Below are 21,040 nucleotides of genomic sequence, written 5' to 3'. Positions count from 1 at the left end.
AGTCAGCAGTGAGAAGTCTGTATGATTATTAGCAAAGGAGAAGTGTCAGCCAGCATTTCATGGTGTCCTGCAGCCAGAAATGGTGACAGTAAGATCACAGAGGTGGCATAGTTCTGTGGGTCACAGAACCACATGGAGGTGTCATGTTTTGCTCAGGCAGCAGCAGCCTTTTCCCCAAAGGAACTTTCTCTGAAAATGTGTGTGTGTGTGTGTGTGTGCACGCGCGCACGGGATCCTGCTGATAACCCTCAGTTCAGAGTCAGCACCTTGAACAGGGTTGTAGGAGCATAGGAAGGGCTGGCCCCCTTAAGGAAATGAACTGGTTACTCAGACAATTCAGTTTTCCCTAAAACAAGCTGTTTTATGATCAAGATTATGAAGTGATGTTATACTTACAACTGAGGTGATCAGCTATTACATCATTGAGTACCCCTCATTTCATCTTCTTTAATAAAGTATTTGGATTTTTAAAAAGCCGTTTTAAAAATGTTTGCAAAAAGCTACAAGTTAAGATGGCAAGGGAGTGTTACCCCCAGATAGTCGGTAAGTTTTTCATATTTCTCACACACTTGAAAGCAAAGTACAAAAGGAACAGCCCCCATGGGAAGAATTTCTGGCAAGAGGATTATTTGAGGTTGCCATATTTCTGCTCCTTTCTTAGCAACATTATTTACAACCCATTCACGCCCGCCTGCCCTTCCCCCACAGGAGCCTTTCTCCCATGTAATCTGCCCTTTGTGATCTGTTCTTTCAGGCAGCCTGTGAATGGGGTGCTGTGGTTGCCCTGCCCAGAGCCAGGGAAGTGCCAGAGACGGCAGTACTTGAGTGGGGTTTACTTCTGTTATAAAACACTGACGTGAAGAGCTTGATCATTTGATTTTAGACCTTTGGCAAAACGTTTTTTCAAGTGGCCCAAGAGCTGTAAATGACTCTCTTCTGCACTTTTCCTTTATGTTTTAACGTAAAAACACCTCTGTGTTAGGGGAGGAGAATGCAGTTGGCAAGAGTTGTCGTTGGAGACCAGTTTTTAGGGCAACCAGTGTTGAAGTCATCCTTTTCAGTTGAATCTCTCTAGTGGAATGATACCGGGTACGTGCAGTAAAGACGTTTTCTCCGTCACCGCTTTCCCGTGCTCTGAGGCTGCCTCCTGCTCCAGGTTTGGCTACTTGTCCTTTGCGGCACTGTATTTCAGAGAGCTTTGCATTCCCCAGCTTGAGATTGGAATGTTCCAGGGACAGTCCACCAATTTGCTTTCTTTTTAGCATGATACTACTAATCAGGTGCCTGGGGACCCTAAAGAAACTGGATGGAAGAAAAAGCAGACTTAGGATTTAAAATGTACATGGCAATAAGGCCTGGTGTTAGGACCACGTTTGCTGGTCAGGACACGAGTGCTTTTAGGTGAGAGGAAGAACACAGATAGGAAAATTCGACAGTGAAAGTAGTGAGAAGACATGATTAAATGCTTTATGTCCATGCATAGTCCATGGTGTGATTTTTAAATGGTATGCTAAATATTTTTTTTAACAGTTATCAGGAAAAAATAGATAACTACTATATCAAACCCAAAGTCCTGGTTTCACATGTATTGCTTATATAATTAGGTATGCCTAGTCAGCCACTGAATTTTGTGAAGTATATTAAGTAAAAGTCTAGGTAATGTGCAGATATGATGAAAGGTCTAGAATGTGATTTCATTTGGAATCTCAGAAGTTTAGGGAAATTACTGATGTGGAACAAAGCAGATCTGTAAGGAAGAAGTTCTGAGATATATACATATAAATAAATTTATAATCTGCCTCAGGTTCTGATCTGGGGTGTTTCTTAGGGGGTAATAATTCTTTTGAAAGACAGACGATGCCAATTGACACTTCATGAGTTGTGTTTGGCATCCTGGGAATGAAGTGTGACAGTTTGGGTTAACTGGGAGCTCTCTTCATAGTTCATTGCAATTATTTTCAACCTGGGTTTCAAAATAAACAATTTCACTAGTTCTATGAAGGTGTTGGTTAATGAATGACCCAGAGTTTCTAAACTGAGCCTTTTTTGGTATACGTAATTACTGCTTGCTGTGCCTGGACAAAGGATCTGTACGTGTTTGCCTGTGTTTTACATCTTACAGCCCTGTGTAAACTTGGTTGTTAAGAATCCTTGCATTAAATGGGAGCAGTCGTGGAGTGTTAGTGGACTGGGGCTGTCAGAGCCCCATGAAACCGAACATTCCTCGAAGTGTGGATTGATACTACTCATTAGGCCTTTCCTTACAGAACATGTACTATTTAACCTTACCTGATTGAAACCATCCAAAATAGATTATATTTAGAGAAACACTTGTGAGCTTTAGTAATCATTACTTTGGTAATCTGCCCAAATTTTCTACCCTTTGACTCATAAACTTGATCTTCACTTTTTTCCATTTCACCTACAATTCTTCTTGAGTGACTCAGTTCTGTCAAGAAAATGAGCTAACTTTTTATTTATAAAATAATTTTAGCTTGAATGAACATCCTTTTTGTTTGCTGTGAATTAATTCATTTAAAATGAATTCTAAAAGTTGTTCCTCTGAGTTCTTATCTAGAAGAGCTTAGAATTTTCCTGGACTAAGCTAAGTCAACTAAATCTGTACCACATTGGAGACGATACCTTAAATTGGGCTTGGTTTGTTTTTAAGTGATTTCTGCCTGCTTTGAGAATCAGCAGGCTTTTCTCATTTAAGTCTGTAACTGGCATCAGCTGCACTAACAGGGGCATCTGTCTTACTCCCTGTTGAGTTCCCAGTATCAGGTCCAAAGTCAGCCTGGGATGCAGGCTTTAGGGCTCTATCATTTAATCCCCAGCAGCCCTGCAAGGGAGGCCTGACAGAGGAAGAGGCTGCCAAGGTGGATGGAGTCAGGTCTCACTCAGTTAGTAAATGGCAAAATAAGAATTTGAACTCAATGTCTCTCTGAATCCAGAGTTCTTCCCTTTTAGGTGGCCTATAAAAAAATTTTTTTATTTTACTTTGGATTCTATTCAGGCTGATTAGCTACTCAGTCATTCCATAGCAAGACTATGCCCGACAGCCCTGAGCCTCTGTTGGGAAGGCCAACAGGACCAGAGTGACCAGAGAAACATGGGTAATTGTGTTGGTTGGTGGGGGCCAGCCTAATCCTATAGAACAGGTATTTGCTGCTCCTACTGATGGTTCTTTATAGAAAATATTTATCTTGGAACTTTGTAAGGTGATTCTTTTTAGTCAAGTCAGAAAGACAGCCCAACTGTGACTTTTCTACCAAAATATACTCTTCAAACCATCTTTGGTGTTTTAAGACCCCCTGAGCAAAAAAATGAAGGCTACACTGGCTAACAGCCATAGCTTATCTTTAGGATGAAATCCTAGGTTTTCTTTAAACAGGAACTCCACCCCAAATTTAACCAAAGTTCGGTCTTGACCCTGTTGTATGTTTGGCCTTTGCAGTCTTCTGCGCTAGCAGTTAGCCTTCTTTTGCTGAGCAAATGGGAAGATGGGCTTCTTGGTGATGTGTACCTGACCCTCACCCCTCCATTCTGCCTGCTTTTGGACCATGTATAACAGCTTGTTATTATGCCCCCTGAAGACAGGTGGATTGGGGTGTGTTTAGCCGGGGTGCTAGAGTCAGCCTGCCTGAGATTGCAGCGCAACTCTGCCTCTTTCAAAAATTGGACGTATATCGTTCTAGATTTTTTTTAAGCATGAATGATTTGAAGTTACAGTTTTCCTAGACTTTTTTTTTATGTTTGTGCCCTTTGACACTCGTGCATTATAAATTATGTTTAGTTATTTTCAAAGCAGCATTTATTTTTGACTTAAAAGATCTAAGTATTTGCTTTGAGCGCCTTTTTGGTTTGTACCTTGGTGTCAATACATATATATATATATATATATATATATATATATATATATATATATATATTTAAATCTCAGCATGATTCCAAAATTATTACAGGCTCAGTATTTTTGGTTGCTTTCCATTTTGGAAGACTAAAAGAAAGCTGTGCTGTGTCGTGCCTCCCCACCCCCCACCCCGTATCCTGCCCCTGCCTTCAGTAGTGTCACATGTTCAAGCCTCAAGGGGAAAGAAAACTCGATGCATCCATATCTTGCTCTCTCTTTCTCCCTTTATCTTCACATTGTCTGTTTGCCATGTCCTCCTACCCCTGACACACACACACACACACACACACACACACACACCTTTCTCTGTCTTTCCTCTGTCTTTTTCTGTATCTATATTTGTCTGTCCGATGATCTGCCTGATTGTGTCTCTCCTGCTGGAGCCATTCATAGTGCCATCCTCATTCAGGGACAGAGTGTGCTTTCTCTGGGCTCGTGCCAGACCCCGGAGAGAGGAGTGCTTTGAAAATTCAACTTGGACTCCTCACCAAACCACATTGCAGTTATGCTTAGCATCTGGCCACCAGTTTGTCCACTAACCCTACCCATAGCTTACCCATTTCACTTTTGATCTAGGAACATACACTTTTTTAACCTGGAGCCCAGTTTAAAATCTTATGAAAACTAAGAGCCCACAGTGAAAGGATGAGGAGAGTCCAACTCAACTATAATTAAATTTGGTTTTTCCTTTGCTTTCTCATGAAGGGAAAGCCAGATGCCACCCTTTCCAGAGAATAAGGCACAGACTGCGATGTGAAGGCGCTCTGCTTCAGCAGCATGGCCAGGACTTGAGCGGGCACTTTTCAGCCAGAATCTGACACACATACGCATGCACACATGCGACTGGCTTGTTTTAAGTGAATGAAAGTTCACATGATAGATTGCCATTCTCAGTTTTTAAATAGCTTTTATTGTTGAAATAGAAAATACAGTTTTTTGGAACTGTTATTTGTGCATCAGCTGACTTTTAATGTTAGGAAGCTTTGAATCTTGATTTTGTATTGCATAATTACATTTCAGGAGTTAATAGACAAGCAAGGAAGCATTAACTAAAGAAAATTGGAGAGCCCTGGCCAGTTTGGCTCAGCGGTTAGAGCATCAGCCCGCGGACCGGAGAGACCCGAGTTTGGTTCCCACTAAGGGCACATACCTCAATTGTAGTTTGTCCCCACTCTGGTTGGGGTCCTGTGGGTGGCAACCAGTCGATGTGTCTCTCTCACATCGATGTTTCTTTTCCTCCCTCCGCGCCCCACTCTATCTGAAGATAAATGCAAAAAATGTTCTTGGGTAAGGATCAAAAAAAGAAAATTGGAGAATGGAATATGATAGGAATGGAAAATTGAAAGGACAGGTTTGAAGTTATAGTCAATTTTGCTATAACACAGCACACATTCTAAAAAATTACTCCACTATGCAGAATTGTGCACTGAAAACCACAAGACTCGTTGAGAAGATTGGGTTATGGGTGCAGCACTCAAAAGCTTCTTCAGTGACACACAGAAAAGGGCAGGAACCTAACAAAAATGATAGCACAGTTTTACATAGATTAAATGATTAAAAATGCATAAAAACTGGAATAAATAGGACAATTTGCCTTGAAAACAACCTGACTTTCGTTCTAGAAGCAGGTGTCAGGAGGGTTGCTCTGAGTGCAGTGGACAGTCGCAGCACCAGATGCAGACGAGCATGGCTCCTCACAGCCATTGTGGCCTGAGGAGGACGGTGGGGCGGGGCATTCTGTGTTCCCACAGGGTTCCGTTCAGCCGCTTGTTGTTTTCTGCATTCATCTAGTGCTTCTTGAAGATGAAATCTTGCAGAAGCAAGTGCAAAATTTTATTAGGCTCAAATTGAATTTTTAGTATATTGATGGCTTTAGATGAATCAACATTCTCAAAACAAGCATTGTAGCAGAACTGACTGTATTTAATTATATTAAGAATTTTATTTACATCCTTTGATATCAAGAGAAAATATATCACATTTACTTAAGACACTTGGCTTGAGAATTCTGATACCTGGAGGATAGTAAAAGGAGTGAACTTTCCTAAAGTCCAAGTTCTAGTTGGGTTTTCCCCTCTTCATACCACAGACATGTGTTCCTTTAAGACACTGCCACCAGGGATACAAAAGGTAACTTTTATGGATGAACATGGATGAGTATTTTAATTTTAATATCTAATTATTTTAATGTGTATTAGAAAAATATATGTATAGCAAGCTTACCAAACCTTTTGTTTCATAGATACTACAGTTTTGGAAAAATCTCTCTCAAGTGAAGTATGCTGCTTTATGCTGGGCTGTCTGAAAATGGATTGGGTGGGTAGTAGTTTCAGGTTTTCCCTTGCAGAGAAGCAGGCACTACTGGTGATGAGGGGATGGGAGACCAGGAATTCTAACTATCCTGAAACCTGTAGAGGAATTATCCTGTCCAAAATACCAATGATGCGACTGGTAAATATCAGACTAAGAAGGAGTAGGGAACAGTAGAGTTGATCATTTAAATTAAAATGTTGGGCACAAAGTAGTATTTTATGTGGTTTTGGTAAGAACAATGAAAATAGCTTGTAGTTGATAGAAGTTTGCAAACACTAGTTGAGGACAAGTAGCAGCAGGGAGCTTTAACAAACCCTGGATTACGGTGCCATGTGCCAGGCAGTATTCTCAGCGCTATGCAGAGACTAACTTAGTCATGGTTGGTGGTGTTTGAGGCATTAGCCTGGTCTAAGGCAGGCGCTCAATCTTGGCTGCAAGGGAGCTTGTAAGAGTCTGGGTGCCCAGGCCATACCCCAAACCAGTTCAGTCACAGTCTTTGAGTGGGGTTCAGGCATCAGTATTTTTTTTTTTTTTATCCTTACCTGAGGACATTTTTCCATTTTTTGTTCAGATAGAGCGGGAGGGGGAGAGAGAGAGAAACATCAACGTGAAAGGGACTCATCGAATGGCTGCCACCCGCACAACCCAAGCAGGGCCGGGGACAAACTGCAACTGAGGTATGCGCCCTTAGCAGGAACCAAATCTGGGTCTCTCTGGACCTCAGGCCAATGCTCTAACCGCTGAGCCAAACTGGCCAGGGCCAGGCATCAGTATTTTTAAAGCTCATTTGGTTATGCCAATATGTAGCCAAAGTTGAGAACCACTGGTCTAGGACCATTTGAAAAATTACTCCTCTTGCCCTGGCCAGTCTGGCTTAGTTGGTTGGGCATCATCCCATGTACCGAAAAGTTGCTGGTTCGATTCCCAGTCAGGGCATATGCCAGGATTGTGGGCTTGACCCCTCCTCCCAGGTCCCCAGTGGGGGACATGCTCTCACATTGATGTTTCTTTCTCCCTCTCTCTTTTCCTACCTCTCTCTCCTTCTACCTTTCCCCCTAAAAAAATCAACAAACTATTCTTTAAAAAAAGAAATAGGAAAATCACTCCTCTCCACAAGAAAAGCTGTATGGATCATGCAGATGTTCACTGAAGGCCTGCAGTGTGCATGCCTTACAGGGGAGGGTGACTGAGACGTGGCTTAGAGAAGCTTCGCCACGAGGCAGGCAGCCGAAGAGCCAGAGTGTTAACAGTCCTGGCTGGCAGGTGCCGATACTCGGAAGTATATGCAGAGTGTTTGCTATCACAGACAAGAGAGAAACTAAATTTAAAAACCTGAAATGTCAAATTTGGTAAATTATTAAACTTACATTATTTTAGTTTTTCTTTTCTTTTACACACAGCTTTCTTATCAGGAAAAGGAAAACAACAACCACCAACACTTATAAATCATTATCAGTTTAGCCTTCCTATCCTGGTTGTGGCCTTTGTGTGGTAGAGCTGGAGAATTTGAATTTTGTCTGGATAGCGTGATAGTTTTGTCCTGGTGTAGAGCACGTTCTTAAGTGCCTCATCCCAGCAATGTCCTTCTGGGAACAAGTCGTCACAGCTGTGCAGAGAGGCTCGCCACGGGCACAGAAAAGACCTCTGGAAATAAACCATTTAAGTGATGCTTACAGTCATTGATTCTAATATGCCTACTTTTTCATATATTCATAGAGCTTTCATACTGTGATAAATATTGGATCACTTATATTTTAAAACGTGGAGTTAAGCAAATGTGTCATTTTAAGTGACAAGTCTAATTGAAGGCAGGTACTAACCTACCATCATAAGGTACTTAAGTAGAAAAGTTGCTAAATAATGTACTTGTTTCCGATGATAACATGCATGCTTCAACTGTTCTCTATTTGTTTAATATGGATTGCCTTACTCTGAGAAAACTCAAAGGATAGACTTATTCTCCAGGGGATAGACTTTTTCCCCCCAGTTATACCTGTGTAGTCTCTACTTAAGCACACATTACTTCCTGTCTCAACACCAAGCTCAGCTGTCTGTGGTGTTTTTGTCTTGCGCCTTTGGCATCTTCGTGGTGTGAGCCGGAGCTATGCCATCTGTAGTTGAGTGAGATGATTAAAAAAAGGGGAGTGAAATGATTCACTGGAAAATTTCAGCACAGATTCTTAAGGAATGATAAACTAACCCCAGAAACATTCTCATTTGGTGTCATATGCTAGTGGGTAGTGACAGAAAAATAAATGAAGGTACAACTTGTTTCTTAACATTTTGCTATTTTGAAAATTGGAGAGGTACTGTGCTAGAGAGGAAGAATGAGTTCCATAAGGTGTTAATTAGCAGAGTTCTACAGATGAATGAATAATTCTCTTCTCTCTGACTGCAAGTTGGAGCCAGTATTTTCGGGTTTAGAATGGCTGTTTAATTTCCTAACGGCTATCTGTAAATGATAAAGCTCTTTATGCTGAGATGTTTCCTCAGCAGAAGGATCTGTTCCTGGGATCCTCAGTAAGTCTGCGTGGCCTAGATAAGCCATTGCTGAATGCTGCAGAGTTTAATGTGTGTTTACTTAGTGAGGTGTCTTTGAACCTAAATGCGTTGTATTTCAGGAGACTCTTCCAGATTCCATTGGAGACTTGCCTAAAACACAGTGTCTTTTTTTTCTTTTGTTTCCTTTTCAGAAAGAAGACATAGCTCATCCAACAAGCCTTCTTTGGCCGTCCCTCCCACATCAGTATTCTCCTTCTTCCCTTCTCTGTCCAAAAGCAAAGGCGGCAGTGCCAGTGGGGGCAGCCGCTCTGCCAGCGGAGGTGTTCTCAGCGCATCCTCACTGAGTTCCAAGCTGTTGAAATCGCCCAAAGAGAAACTGCAGCTCAGGGGGAACACCAAGCCAATGCATCCCATTCAGCAAAGTAGAGTCCCCCATGCTAGAATGTGAGTGTGACCAAGCAGGTCCTGAGTGCTTACTTGATATCAGGACGTGGAGCTGTGCACACCGGTCATCTGAGAGCATATGGAAGTCCTGGGGAAGGGAGCCACTGGGGAAAATTCAGATACATGTTGTTTCTGTTTGTTTCCCTGTCATATCCTGGGCAACTTTACAGAGTAGTGATAGCATTAATTGTAAGGTGAATACTACTTACTATTGCTCCTTTATTGTGCCACCTATTGAAACTCAGTTCTATATGTGTATTGTCATTTAATGATCACAACAACTCTATAGGTGGTATTGTTACCCTCTTTCCAGAGAAGGAGAAAGAAGTGCAGTGAGGTGGAGGAGCATTAGCCAAGGAGCCCTCATTCAAATGCTGGGCCCAAGTCCCAACTCTGTCTCTTCCTAGCTATGGGGCCTTGGAGATGGCACTGTTTTTCTCAGAGTCTAAAAGTAACAACCGTTGTGCAGGTTTATTGGGAGCAGTAGCGTTAATATTATTAGACCCAAGCACCTGCACAGTGTCTGGCCCACAGGAGAGAGTAAATTAATGGGTGCTGGTGCTTCTGCTGCTACTTTTGGTAATAGTAGGGATAGAAAGGGAGAGAGATTGCCAGATGCTGCTGTTCTGGGATTGTCCAGGGCCTCTGCGTGAACAGGGAAGCAGTGCTTCCTCCCTGAGTCCTGAAATCACATCCCAGTGCTGTGGCGATGAGGGAAGACTGGAGAAGTTCACACCTGCCAGGCGAGGCTTTGGCAAGTTTCCACGGTGGATCTGTAGGTTGGCAGGCTCCCCGTGGTCACATGAGGGAGCAGCCGTGCTCTCCCAGAGACACACATCTTGCCTCGTCATGGCATCCCTCAGCCTTGGTGGAGGGTGGCTTTTCCCTGGCCTGTCTCCCTTTGGAGGGTATGCCACATGTCAGTCCCAAGATCTGATAACCTGGTTGATCTCAGGGCAGCGCCCAGCACCTGCTGCTGCTCAAGGACTTGCCAGCTGGGAGCAGCCGTGGCATCTTGCAGTGTCTCTGCTCTGTCAGGCTGTCCCAGGTACAGCTGTTTGGGGCTGTTTGTCCTGGTTGCTAAGCCCCCAGTTTCTGCTCATCTGTCAGAAGTGCAAGTACAGCAAGCTTGGCTTTAGTTCCCAGAACTGTCTGAGAGCCAGAGAAAATGCCGGTGCAGCGTGTAAGTCACTTGCCAGCCTAACAGCTGTTAGAGCACTCATTCTACTGAACAGAATCTATCAAACCTCGTCAACCCAGATCTCTTCTGCTTGGAGCTGAGCCTTAGAGGGGGACCTGGCCAGCTGTTAGCTTCTTAGCAACATTTGCCACCCAAATGACTGTGTCAGTAAGATGCCAAGAGAAGTCAATTCTTTGTTAGTGGCACAGGTATTCAGTGCTCATCAGCTGTGTACCAAGTGCTTATATTTCTTTTTTTTTAAATTCTCACCCAAAGATACTCTTTTTTTCCATTGATTTTTAGAGAGACTGGAAAGGAGGGAGAGAGAGGAAGAAAGAAGAACATCGATGTGAGAGAGACACATCGAAGGGTTGCTTCCCACACTCGCCCCCACTGGGGCTGGGGACAAACCTGCAATCCAGGTACGTGCCCTTGACCGGGAATTGAACCTGCGACCCTTCAGGGTGGAGGTTTCACACTCTAACCACTGAGCAACACTGGCCAGGGTGCAGGCACTTATATTTCAAGATCCGATTTTAGAAAGCTTTTTCAGGGACTGGAGAATTATCACTTCAGTGACACATCATTTACTAATTAAACATTAGTCTTGCTCATTGACACAAGTAGAGAGCTTCTTGGAGATACATTGTTAGGCTTATTTGAGTTCTTGCTAAGTCCTTAGTAACATTTCTTGGAAATATTATTTAATTCCATTGTTTTTTGTTGCCTTTGTTTTGATGGGTCCTTTCTTAAAAATGGCAGTTCTTAGCGACATTCTGTACAGGTCCTGCAGATATTCTTTGGTCCTTTTAGACCTTTTCTTCTTTTGCTTCTTGTGGGAATTACATTGGGCATCAGGCCTAGATCTCCCATAGGCTCCTGGTAAGGGTGTTCTGGGATGATGAAAGAGCAGGTGAATTTGGTGGCCACTGGAGCTTTCTGCCTCACCAGAAGGGCTTATGGACTGAATAAGTGTGAGCCTTCCTGAGTCTTCCGGGTAGTCCTAACCAGTTTTCACACGGTGTCTTTGGGAGACTAGCGGTGCGGAGGGCACTGGCAGATCTGGGCTCTCCCTCGTCCCTCTGGCTCACCATTTACCGAGGGCCTCTGGGCACTTAGGTACTGGTGTTCTCACTCCCCTACCACAGCATGACGCCCTCTGTTAAAGTGGAGAAGATTCATCCCAAGATGGATGGCACACTACTGAAATCTGCGGTGGGGCCAACCTGTCCTGCTACTGTGAGTTCCTCAGTCAAGCCTGGCCTTAACTGCCCCTCAATACCAAAGCCAACCTTGCCTTCACCTGGACAGATTCTGAACGGCAAAGGGCTTACTGTGCCGCCCACTCTGGAAAAGAAATCTGAAGATAATTCCAGTAACAGGAAATTTTTAAACAAGAGATTATCAGGTAACTTCACATTTCCTCTCAATGTTTCTCTGTCTTAATTGGCCTTTCTTAGGGGAGCAATGTACTGTCATCTTTAAGTCCTTTTTTTTTAACACTGATCAACTTTAGCTTTAAGAGAGATTTCCTTAAGCAGTGTGCTTGGCCTCTTCACTGTTGGTTTAAAGTTCATGTGTGTAGGTAATGTAAAATAGCTCGCACGCGGTTTCTTTCTGAATGGAGTAACGCGGTAATGCTGACTTCACGCCCTCTTTCCTGCCACCTTGTGGCGGCAGTCCTCACTCTCTGCCTGACGGCACTGCCTCCTTGTAATGCTCACACAGTGTATATTTTATATTTATGGATAATGTTGATTTTATTCAAGTTATAATTTGTCTGTTTTGATATTTTTTTTCTGTTTTCTTGTTTACAAAATAAGAGAAGTGAGTGTTGGTGAGCCCATTGTGATTTCTCTGTGCTTTTGGCAGAAAGAGAGTTTGATCCTGACATACACTGTGGGGTTATCGATCTCGACACCAAGAAGCCCTGCACCCGGTCTTTGACATGCAAGGTAGGTGGCCTCCTGGACAGAGCTGATGACTGGTAAGCACAGGGAGCTGGGATAGATGGGCATTGCTCCCAAAGTCTATAACCGAGATCTGATCTCTGGGTTGTTCTGAATTTTATAAATGAGGAAATAACTTGGTTTTCTTGAGAAAGCCTCAGGTTCAGAAAGTGTGAAGTCTTGTTATAAACTACAGTCTTCAGAAAGGTTTTGTGGCCAGTGAGCCATGTTGTATCCAGGGGAACAGTGTCCTTTCCTAATCAATGTGTTATTTTCAAAGACTTTTCACATTTCTTAAGAGAAATTTAATGTGGGAGGCTACCTTTTACTCTTTAAGTTATATTGACTTAGAGCAAGTCCAGAAATTTTCTTTGCATATATGTAAGTATTCTTAAAATCTTTTTGTAGTCCACAGTTCTTAAATTTTAAAGAGCTACTTTAATATTTTGTGACTTTTAGATAGCCTTATTTTTCTAGTGTTTTTTTAAAAAAAATACTAGGTAAGCCCTGGCCTGTTTGTTCAGTGGTTAGAGCATCGGCCTGCGGTCCAGAGAGACCCGGGTTCGGTTCCTGCTAAGGGTACATACCTCAGTTGCAGTTTGTCCCCAGCCCTGGTTGGGGTGTGCGGGAGGCAGCCACTCGATGTGTCCCTTTCATGTTGATGTTTCTCTCTTAGTCTCTCTCCCACTGTATCTGAACAAAAAATGGGAAATAAACAAATAGTAAAAAATAAATAAAAATACTAGGTAACATATAATCTAATTTATATGTAACCTAAGAAAATTTAATGAGCCCGGCCGGTGTGGCTCAGTGGTGGAGCATAGACCCATGCACCAAGAGGTCACCGTTTCATTTCCCAGTCAGGGCACATGCCCAGGCTGTGGGCCCGATCCCCAGAGAGGAAGTCAATCAATGGTCTTACTCATCTATGTTTCTATCTCTCTCTCCCTCTCCCTTCCTTTCTCTCTAGAAAATCAATAAAGAAAAAAAAAAGAAAATGTAATGATCCTCATTTCTGTTTGGTGGTGTTCCTTTAAAATGCCAGTTTTCTGTAAAATAAGGGTTGTTGCTGTGGGAGTGGCTTCCACACATCAGGGGACATGCTACATGAATGAACATGTGTGTTTATTTGCATTTCTCTGGAGAGTGTCCCCAACTACCCTTCAGAAAAATTCAAGAAGTATTAAAAATCATTGCTTTGAAGTATGTAATTTAAAACCCCTTGTTTGGAGGAGGGGTTAAAAATAATAAAAATTAGTCTCATTTTCTAACAGTTAATAAAATTGTTGGGCCCTGGCTGGTTAGGCTCAGCGGTTAGAGCGTCGGCCTGCGGTCCAGAGAGATCCGGGTTCGGTTCCCACTAAGGGCACGTACCTCAGTTGCAATTTGTCCCCGGCCCTGGTTGGTCATGCAAATGGCAGCCACTCGATATGTCCCTTTCACGTTGATGTTTCTCTCTCTCTCTCTCTCTCTCTCTCTCTCTCTCTCTCTTCCACTCTCTCCCTCCCACTCTATCTGAACAAAAAATGGAAAAAAAAATGTCCTCAGGTGAGGAAAATAAATAAATAAATAAATAAATAAATAAATAAATAAATAAAATTGTTGGTATGTTATTTTAAATTTTACCAAAGATTATGTTTGAATAAATTACTTCAGGCCCCATTCCACTCTGTAAACAGTGGAGGAATGTTATAGTTAATGTTATAAAATGTTATGTTATTTATTTATTTATTTATTTATTTTTCTTTATTGATTTTAGAGAGAGAGGAAGGGAGAGGGAGAGATAGAAACATCGATGAGAGAGAACATTGATGGGCTGCCTCTTGCATGCCCCCACTGGGGATCAGGCCCACAACCTGGGCATGTGCCCTGACTTGGACTCAAACCAGTGACCTCTTGTTGCATGGATCAATGCTCAACTACTGAGCCATACCAGCTGGGTGGAAATGTTATTTCTAAGTGATTCTTATTTTAATTTAAATTTTTATCTTAATTTCAGTATGTGGATTTTTCTCTTACAAAATAGTTCTGATCTTCTGGGAAAAGGGGTTGGTCAAGAGCACCTTTAAATATATCTAATTTAAAAATCATAGATTCTCATCCCTGAGGGAAAAAATGTATATATAAACACATGTATATTCTGAATTTTGCATTCTACTCCAAGAGTTGGTTGGATGTTCCCACCACAGGCCCACCCCTGAATCTCTAGGTTAAAACTCCTAGCTCAGAACAAATTTCATTTGTTTTATACACTATTAATTGAACACACATAATAGTGTGTTGTTGTTCTCTGAAGATAGCCACTTGAGCTCTGTGGCTCTGTGGGTTCCAGCTGCCCCGAAGGGACCTGTGAGAGCATGCCTCTGCCCCATCCACAGCATCGGCACTGTGCCTCCTCTCTGCTTCCTGCCTGCCTCTCAGTAACACAGATTTCTCAGTGTTACGACACCTACAGTCAGTGAAGGGTGCTTTCTTTATCCAGCGTGCTCTTTGCTATTCATCTCTGAGGCATACTGTGAACCAATAGCTTTATCAACTCAGAATCTGCCTTCTTCCTGAATCTTGTTGACGGGTGAACTAACTTAATGTGGATCCTGCATATTTCTCCCACATTCCTTTTCAAGTCGTGTGTGCTCTCCCTGTGTTCTGTTAAGGGTGTCATTACTGACTGTGGCATGGTACTGACCCTGTCATCACATTAATAGGTATCTTCAGCCCTCGCGAGTCATGAATTCAGCAGAAAACACAGCATCTTGGCAGGCCTGCCCTTCCACAGATGCCCTTTCTTTCTTCCTGTGCTCTGTAGTGCTCCACCCTTGTCCTGCCCCTGTGGCCTAAATCTATTCCGCTATGGTGGGCTTAACACGCGTGAGTGCCTCGCCGAGTGTTCCCCTTACTGCTCAGGTCTCTCCTGTCTTAGACTTAGAACGTTGTTCGTTGTTTGCTGTCAGGAGATCTGCTGCTCAACTCCTGTCACTTGTTGTCTGCCTGCCACCTGCACTGTCCCCTCCTTGCTTTCACATCTGTATAATGTCCTCTTTGCCTTCCATGCAAATAGATTTTGAGTCTGCTACCCACAGGATACTAGGGTTTAGCAAAACCAAGGCATGTTCCCTCTTAGGGCTTGCAGTCTAATAAGAGAAATGGAGATTAATCTGATAATGACTCAAGTAAATGCCAAATTACCAGTGATGAGTAAAAAATGGGAGGAGGGCTGTGTTATAACAGCCTTCAGTGGAGAGACTGGGCCAAGGAAGCCTTCTTTGCCATAGGAACATGGAGCTAACACCCAAATGATCTATCTGGGCAAAGAGCGGTGGGAGAGACAGAGGCACAACATGTGTGATGGGCAGAACAAACACCTTAGGGTCTGAAAGATAGCCAAGAGGCTGAACAGAGGAGGAGGCACTTGATACCAAAGTGAGCCAGGGGGAGGGGAGTACTAGGGTACGTATGACCCAGAAGCCTAGTCACACAGTCAGTCTTTATCCTTCGAACCTTAAGCAGCGCCCAAAGGGTTTTGATGGGAGTTGGGGGCATCAGATTTGTATTTGGAAGGTTCTTCAGCACTCAGTGGAAATCCTATTTACTCTTCAAACCAAACTGGGAAAATATGGATTATCTCAGCTTATTTTCTTCTCCTGGCTTTTTTGTGCTAGGCACCAGGAGACATTCAAAGATGAGGAAAGGGTTCTACATCTGGCTGGAGAGACAGTATCAGTAACATATATTCATTGTTCATTCGACACACGTTGGAGGGCCATTGTTTTTATACACTTCTTGTTTGAAGCACTTATTGTCAGGTGCCGTCCTAGGTGCTGGTACAGCACTAAATGGAACAGTTTCTGTGTTCATTTAGGTTACTTTCTTGTTTATATGTTACATACTAAAGAAGATTAAGTCAAAATTTAAGAAGCAGCTAAGCACATTTATCTATCTGTGCCAGGTTAGATTTTGGGCGTACATACTTTGCAGTGAATCTAAGGAGGAGGTAGGTTATGTTACTGAATTTCAAAAGGACAGTAAAAGCCTAATTCCTCTTAAACCCCTTGAATTATAGCAAACATGTAAACCAGTAGAACAACACATTTGTATAATGTGTAGAGACGTGAACGCACACTAAGTATCCTTTGCAGTATTTTGTAACTAAAGAGAGAAGGAAATAATGTGGATGACTTCACTTATATTTGGGATTCACTCTGTTTTATATCTCTTCTCTTACTTGGCCTTAGCAGTCCCTGCCTCCAGGTTGCTCTGAGCCACTTTCTGTTTTTACATGTGTTTTCAATGCAATAGAAAAACAGTTGTGTTTGGTTTTTACTCTTTGACAGTTACCAAAAGAAGACTTGTTGATACATAGTTTATGGAATAATTGTTTCTTTCCTTTTAACATTTAAAACTAACTGGCCCATAGAGGGATTTTTCTAATGGAGTTGGTAAGAGCCCCAGTAAGAGAATTGTTACTGTTGTGCCTGCTGATTTTCTACTGTTTGTTACTGGGTGACACAGTGAATAGTCCTTCTTTCTTGTGGTAGAAATAACATCACCAGAGTCTCGTACATGTGGAGCCTGGAATGCGTGCTTCTCTTCTAGCTAAAGAAAAAGATCATACTTAAGATTTTTAGCTTATCAAACGCTGAGCAGCCTTTGACTGTGCTAATGATCCAGGTTGCTTTTCTTTCTTTTTTTTTTTTTATCCTCACCCAAGGACACTTTTTTTGCATTTATCCTCAGATAGAGCAGGAGGGAGAGAGGGAGGAAGAAAGAGAGAGAAACATCGATGTGAGAGAGACACATCAACTGGTTGCCACCCACACAACCCCACCCGGGGCCGGGACAAACTGCAACTGAGGCATGCGCCCTTAGCAGGAATCAAACCTGGGACTCTCTGGTCCGTGGGCCGACGCCAAACCAGCCAGGGCTGGGTTGCTTTTCATTGGGAATGATGTTTTTGGATATATGACAGAAAAAAGTTCTTACTGAGAAACCTTGGTTTCTGTTTTCTTTTGGTTTGCAGACACATTCCTTAACCCAACGGAGGGCTGTCCAGGGTAGAAGAAAACGATTTGATGTGTTATTAGCCGAGCACAAAAATAAAACCAGGGAAAAGGAATCAATTCGCCATCTGGACTCTCAGCAACCAACACAGCCTCTCAGGGACCCGCATCCCGCCCCTCCTAGAACTTCGCAGGAGCCACACCAAAACTCTCATGGAGTGATTCCTTCCGAATCAAAGCCTTTTGTAGCTAGTAAACCTAAACCTCACACCCCCAGTCTTCCAAGGTAAGCCAAGTTTTCCAACTCTTTCTCTCTGCTTCTGGGAACAGACTTAGAAACCCTGTAAAACCCCAGTGTAGTCATGATGTCGAGGGATGTCCACCAGGCTCACTGTGAGAAGATGAGATGGTTTTAAATTGGGGTTTACTCTAAGGGAAAAAAAAGTGTGGATTGTACCATTGGGCTCTTGTTGGCCCAATGCGAGCAGCAGAGTAAGGCTAGTATTATCTGTTCCACGCCTGCTCACTGTCATGTGTCTTCAGCCCGCTGAGCAGGCGACACGGGGCCTGCATGCAGGTTAGTGACTGGAACATATCCCACAGCTTTGGCAGCAATTTCCCGTCCATTTGTCTCGCTTCTCGTGAAGCACAGCAGTGGGAATCCCTTGCTGGGGACAGACATTCAGCCTCTGTTTTTTTCAGCATCCATTTGTCAGCATATTTTTTTTCATTCATTCATGTGGGACTTTGTCCTAACCATGTATTAGGCCTGTTAGCCTTGTGCTGAGCCCTGGGTCAGAGTGTTTTACCGAGAACTTATCACACACAGGCCTCAGAGACAGTGCTGGTGGACTTCACACATGCATGTCTTGTGTACTTAACCAGGTTGAAGTAAAGAACTTTTTACACCATTTCCAGAGGGAAGGAAAAGAAAAAGGCATAGAGAAGGAGGCCTCCGGTGTTGGTCATGGCAGCAAGGGCTCCTGCTTAGGAACATGCCAACCCTTGTCGTCACCTCCCGTTTCACACTCACGTGTCTGATCCTTGAAATTGTTACATGAGGGTGGAGGTGCCTCCTTCATGGAAGCCAAGTGTGTGCCCGAGCCCATCCCAACATGCGCCCTCTGGTCTGGGAGCAGCAGGTGGGAGAGCAGTCTGGAGGCCCTGAGGTGGCCCGGCCTGCCACCCCTCGGTAGCAAGTCCTTCCTGTGGCTCTCTTCTCACTGAGGTTTCCTCCTCTGAAAAGGAAGCTTAATTCCCCAACCACCAGGCCTTTGTATATGGAAGAAAAATACATTGCTGTCCTTGTGCAACAGGCTCTCGGATCACTTTTCACATAAAGTTGTGATGCTACCTAGTTATTTCATCACCTCCTGTCCCTCTTATGTTATTGTAGAGCATTTTGTCAATTATCTCATTCATTGTCTTAGTAACCCAAATCCAGGTGAAATTTGAATAGGAATCAAAGAAAGGCTTCTCTTAAATTCCATATATACTTTTCCTCCTTTGGGGAGACTAGAAGAAGGGCCTGAGACCCCAAGTCGCTGTAGAAAGGAAAGCTAGTTATAAGTTAGCTGGGCTAGACCTGGAGGACAGCCACGTTTGACATACTACAGTTCAGGGGAGAGGATCTTTCTTCCCTTCAGGACACCTAGCTCAGGTTTACGCAGTGCTAGTGGTGGCCCCAGCCCCCCCAGGTGGTTTTGGATACGTTGTATCTGAGTTAAGGCTGCCGATTCCCAGACATGTGATCTGATCAGTGCTGCACTTTCTGCTCACCAAGGCCTCCAGGCTGCCCTGCTCAGCAAGGGGGGAGTGCCCCCATTGACCCTCCTCCGGTCCATGAGTCTCCACACCCTCCCCTGCCTGCCACTGAGCCAGCTTCTCGGTTATCCAGTGAGGAGGGAGAAGGCGATGACAAAGAAGAGTCTGTTGAAAAACTGGACTGTCATTATTCAGGTCATCATCCTCAGCCAGCATCTGTAAGTTCCACATCCACCCCACATTGATCCTCCCCATGCAGCAGGGACAAGACACTGCAGGGGGGCGCACCAGGAACCTTGGCATGCCCATACTCGTGGGACGCGGTACAGGTGTGAGAGCAGCTCAGAACAGGGTGCCCTGGTGGTGGCATGCACTGTGTCCTGGGATGTGTCATGCTTTCCCTTTCTCTCCATGAAACTCAGGGCCAGACATTGTCATGCTCATGCTTCACAGCCTGCGGTACTCAGAGCCTAAGCTGCCTTTGACGGTAGCGCCATGCCTGAAGGAGAGAGGCCCTCACCAGGTGTGCCACTGTCCCAGTCAGCAAGCATGGCGCCTGTGCTCTCTCTTTCAGTTTTGCACATTCGGGAGCCGGCAGATTGGAAGAGGCTATTATGTGTTTGACTCCAGGTGGAACCGGCTTCGCTGCGCCCTCAACCTCATGGTGGAGAAGCATCTGAACGCGCAGCTGTGGAAGTGAGTGCTGTCTCCACCTCTGGGATGGGAGAGGGGACCGACTGCTTGGCCGCATCCTCTCTATTTCTTATGGGACTGATTTAACGAAGATATGATTACCTGAATGAAACTATGGCCTTTCACTAGCTCCAACAAAAGGCCCCTCATCATTCATTCATTCACTCTGAGCAAATAAGTCTTGTTTTGGGTGCTGGGTTCCAGGTGCAAGTATGGTGCTTACATTCAAATTGGTAGAGAAACAAAAACCAATAAACAGAAACTGGAGACAGATGATAGCTTGTCGTAGGGAGATAATGGAAACACTGGTCATCACTAACACTGAGAGCTTACTGTATGTCAGGCAGCTTATTAAATATATTTAATTTTCACAGTTTGCTTTGTCGGGTGATCTTGATTATATCCATTTCACAGATAATGAGACTGATAAACAAGGTCACACAGCAAAGTTAGTGCAAGGGCCAGGATTTGGACCCAGAGGCAGTTTGGTTCCAAACAGAGAACTGACCTGGAAGACATAGCGGACCAGAGGTATCCAGGAAAAGCCCTCTGAAGAGGGGTCTCTTGATCTTGAACTGCGGTGAACGGATGAGAAAGAGCAGCCATGGGCTGGTGGGGGAGGGGAGGGCTCCAGGCAGAAAGAACCACATGTGTGAAGGTCTTGAGTCAGAATAGACTGGTTTGTCTGAGAAAGAAAAGAATGTGAGCATGGTGTGAGACCAGGTCTGAGAGGCCAGCAGGGCCCTGGGACACTGACCTGGTTCTGAGTGCAATGGTGCTGCTGAGGGTTTTAGGTAAAGGAGCTGTGTGCTTTGATCTTGTGAGGCATTTTATATGCTAGTGTTTCCCAAATGAGATTGTAGGTGGGAGAAGGGTTTCACAGCCATCCCTGAAGGACTTCTCAGACACTGTAACGGGCACTGTCCCTTGTAATCTCAAAGCAGAGATGTCATGTGTCATGTGGAGTGTCCCCAGGGTCCTTGATCGGGGAACCTCTTTTAGGGGAGCATCTTGGGAACCAGTGTTTGGTGGTGCCTACTTTGGGAAACATTGAGCTTTGCTAAAGGGAGCTGACCAGTAATCCATAGGCCATCCCAAATCCCCCATTTTGGCATCATTTACTAGTGCCTCCCTGAATGGACTCTGTCAGGACACCCATTTGCCTCCCTTGGTTTTCTGATAAAGTCAAAGGAAGCTAGTCAGAGCCTCGGATAGCCCACACTGTAAAGAACCTTCTCTGTGGTCGTTAACAGGACTTGCAATGTTACTCTGCCTTTCTCTTCCA

General features: G+C 43.9%; 1 protein-coding gene across 38 annotated transcripts in view; it reads left to right on the top strand.

Moving 5' to 3' along the window:
• Positions 1-21,040, top strand: part of ATXN7 (ataxin 7) — a 120,867-nt gene that overhangs the window by 88,944 nt on the left and 10,883 nt on the right. For all 38 annotated transcript variants that reach the window (XR_004960150.1, XR_004960148.1, XR_004960149.1 and 35 more), the window contains 6 exons: positions 8,920-9,172; positions 11,501-11,760; positions 12,225-12,307; positions 17,319-17,584; positions 19,082-19,280; positions 19,637-19,758. Coding sequence is in view for 35 of the 38 variants with exons in the window: in XM_036266647.1 (XP_036122540.1) it covers positions 8,920-9,172; positions 11,501-11,760; positions 12,225-12,307; positions 17,319-17,584; positions 19,082-19,280; positions 19,637-19,758 (1,183 nt within the window). In the remaining 3 variants the exon portion in view is untranslated. The remainder of the gene's footprint in view (positions 1-8,919; positions 9,173-11,500; positions 11,761-12,224; positions 12,308-17,318; positions 17,585-19,081; positions 19,281-19,636; positions 19,759-21,040) is intronic.

This window comes from Molossus molossus, unplaced genomic scaffold (assembly GCF_014108415.1).
Source record: "Molossus molossus isolate mMolMol1 unplaced genomic scaffold, mMolMol1.p scaffold_m16_p_18, whole genome shotgun sequence".
Classification (NCBI taxonomy): Eukaryota; Metazoa; Chordata; class Mammalia; order Chiroptera; family Molossidae; genus Molossus; species Molossus molossus.
Note: the sequence above shows the minus strand (reverse complement) of the source record. Positions and strands in the feature narration are given on the sequence as shown.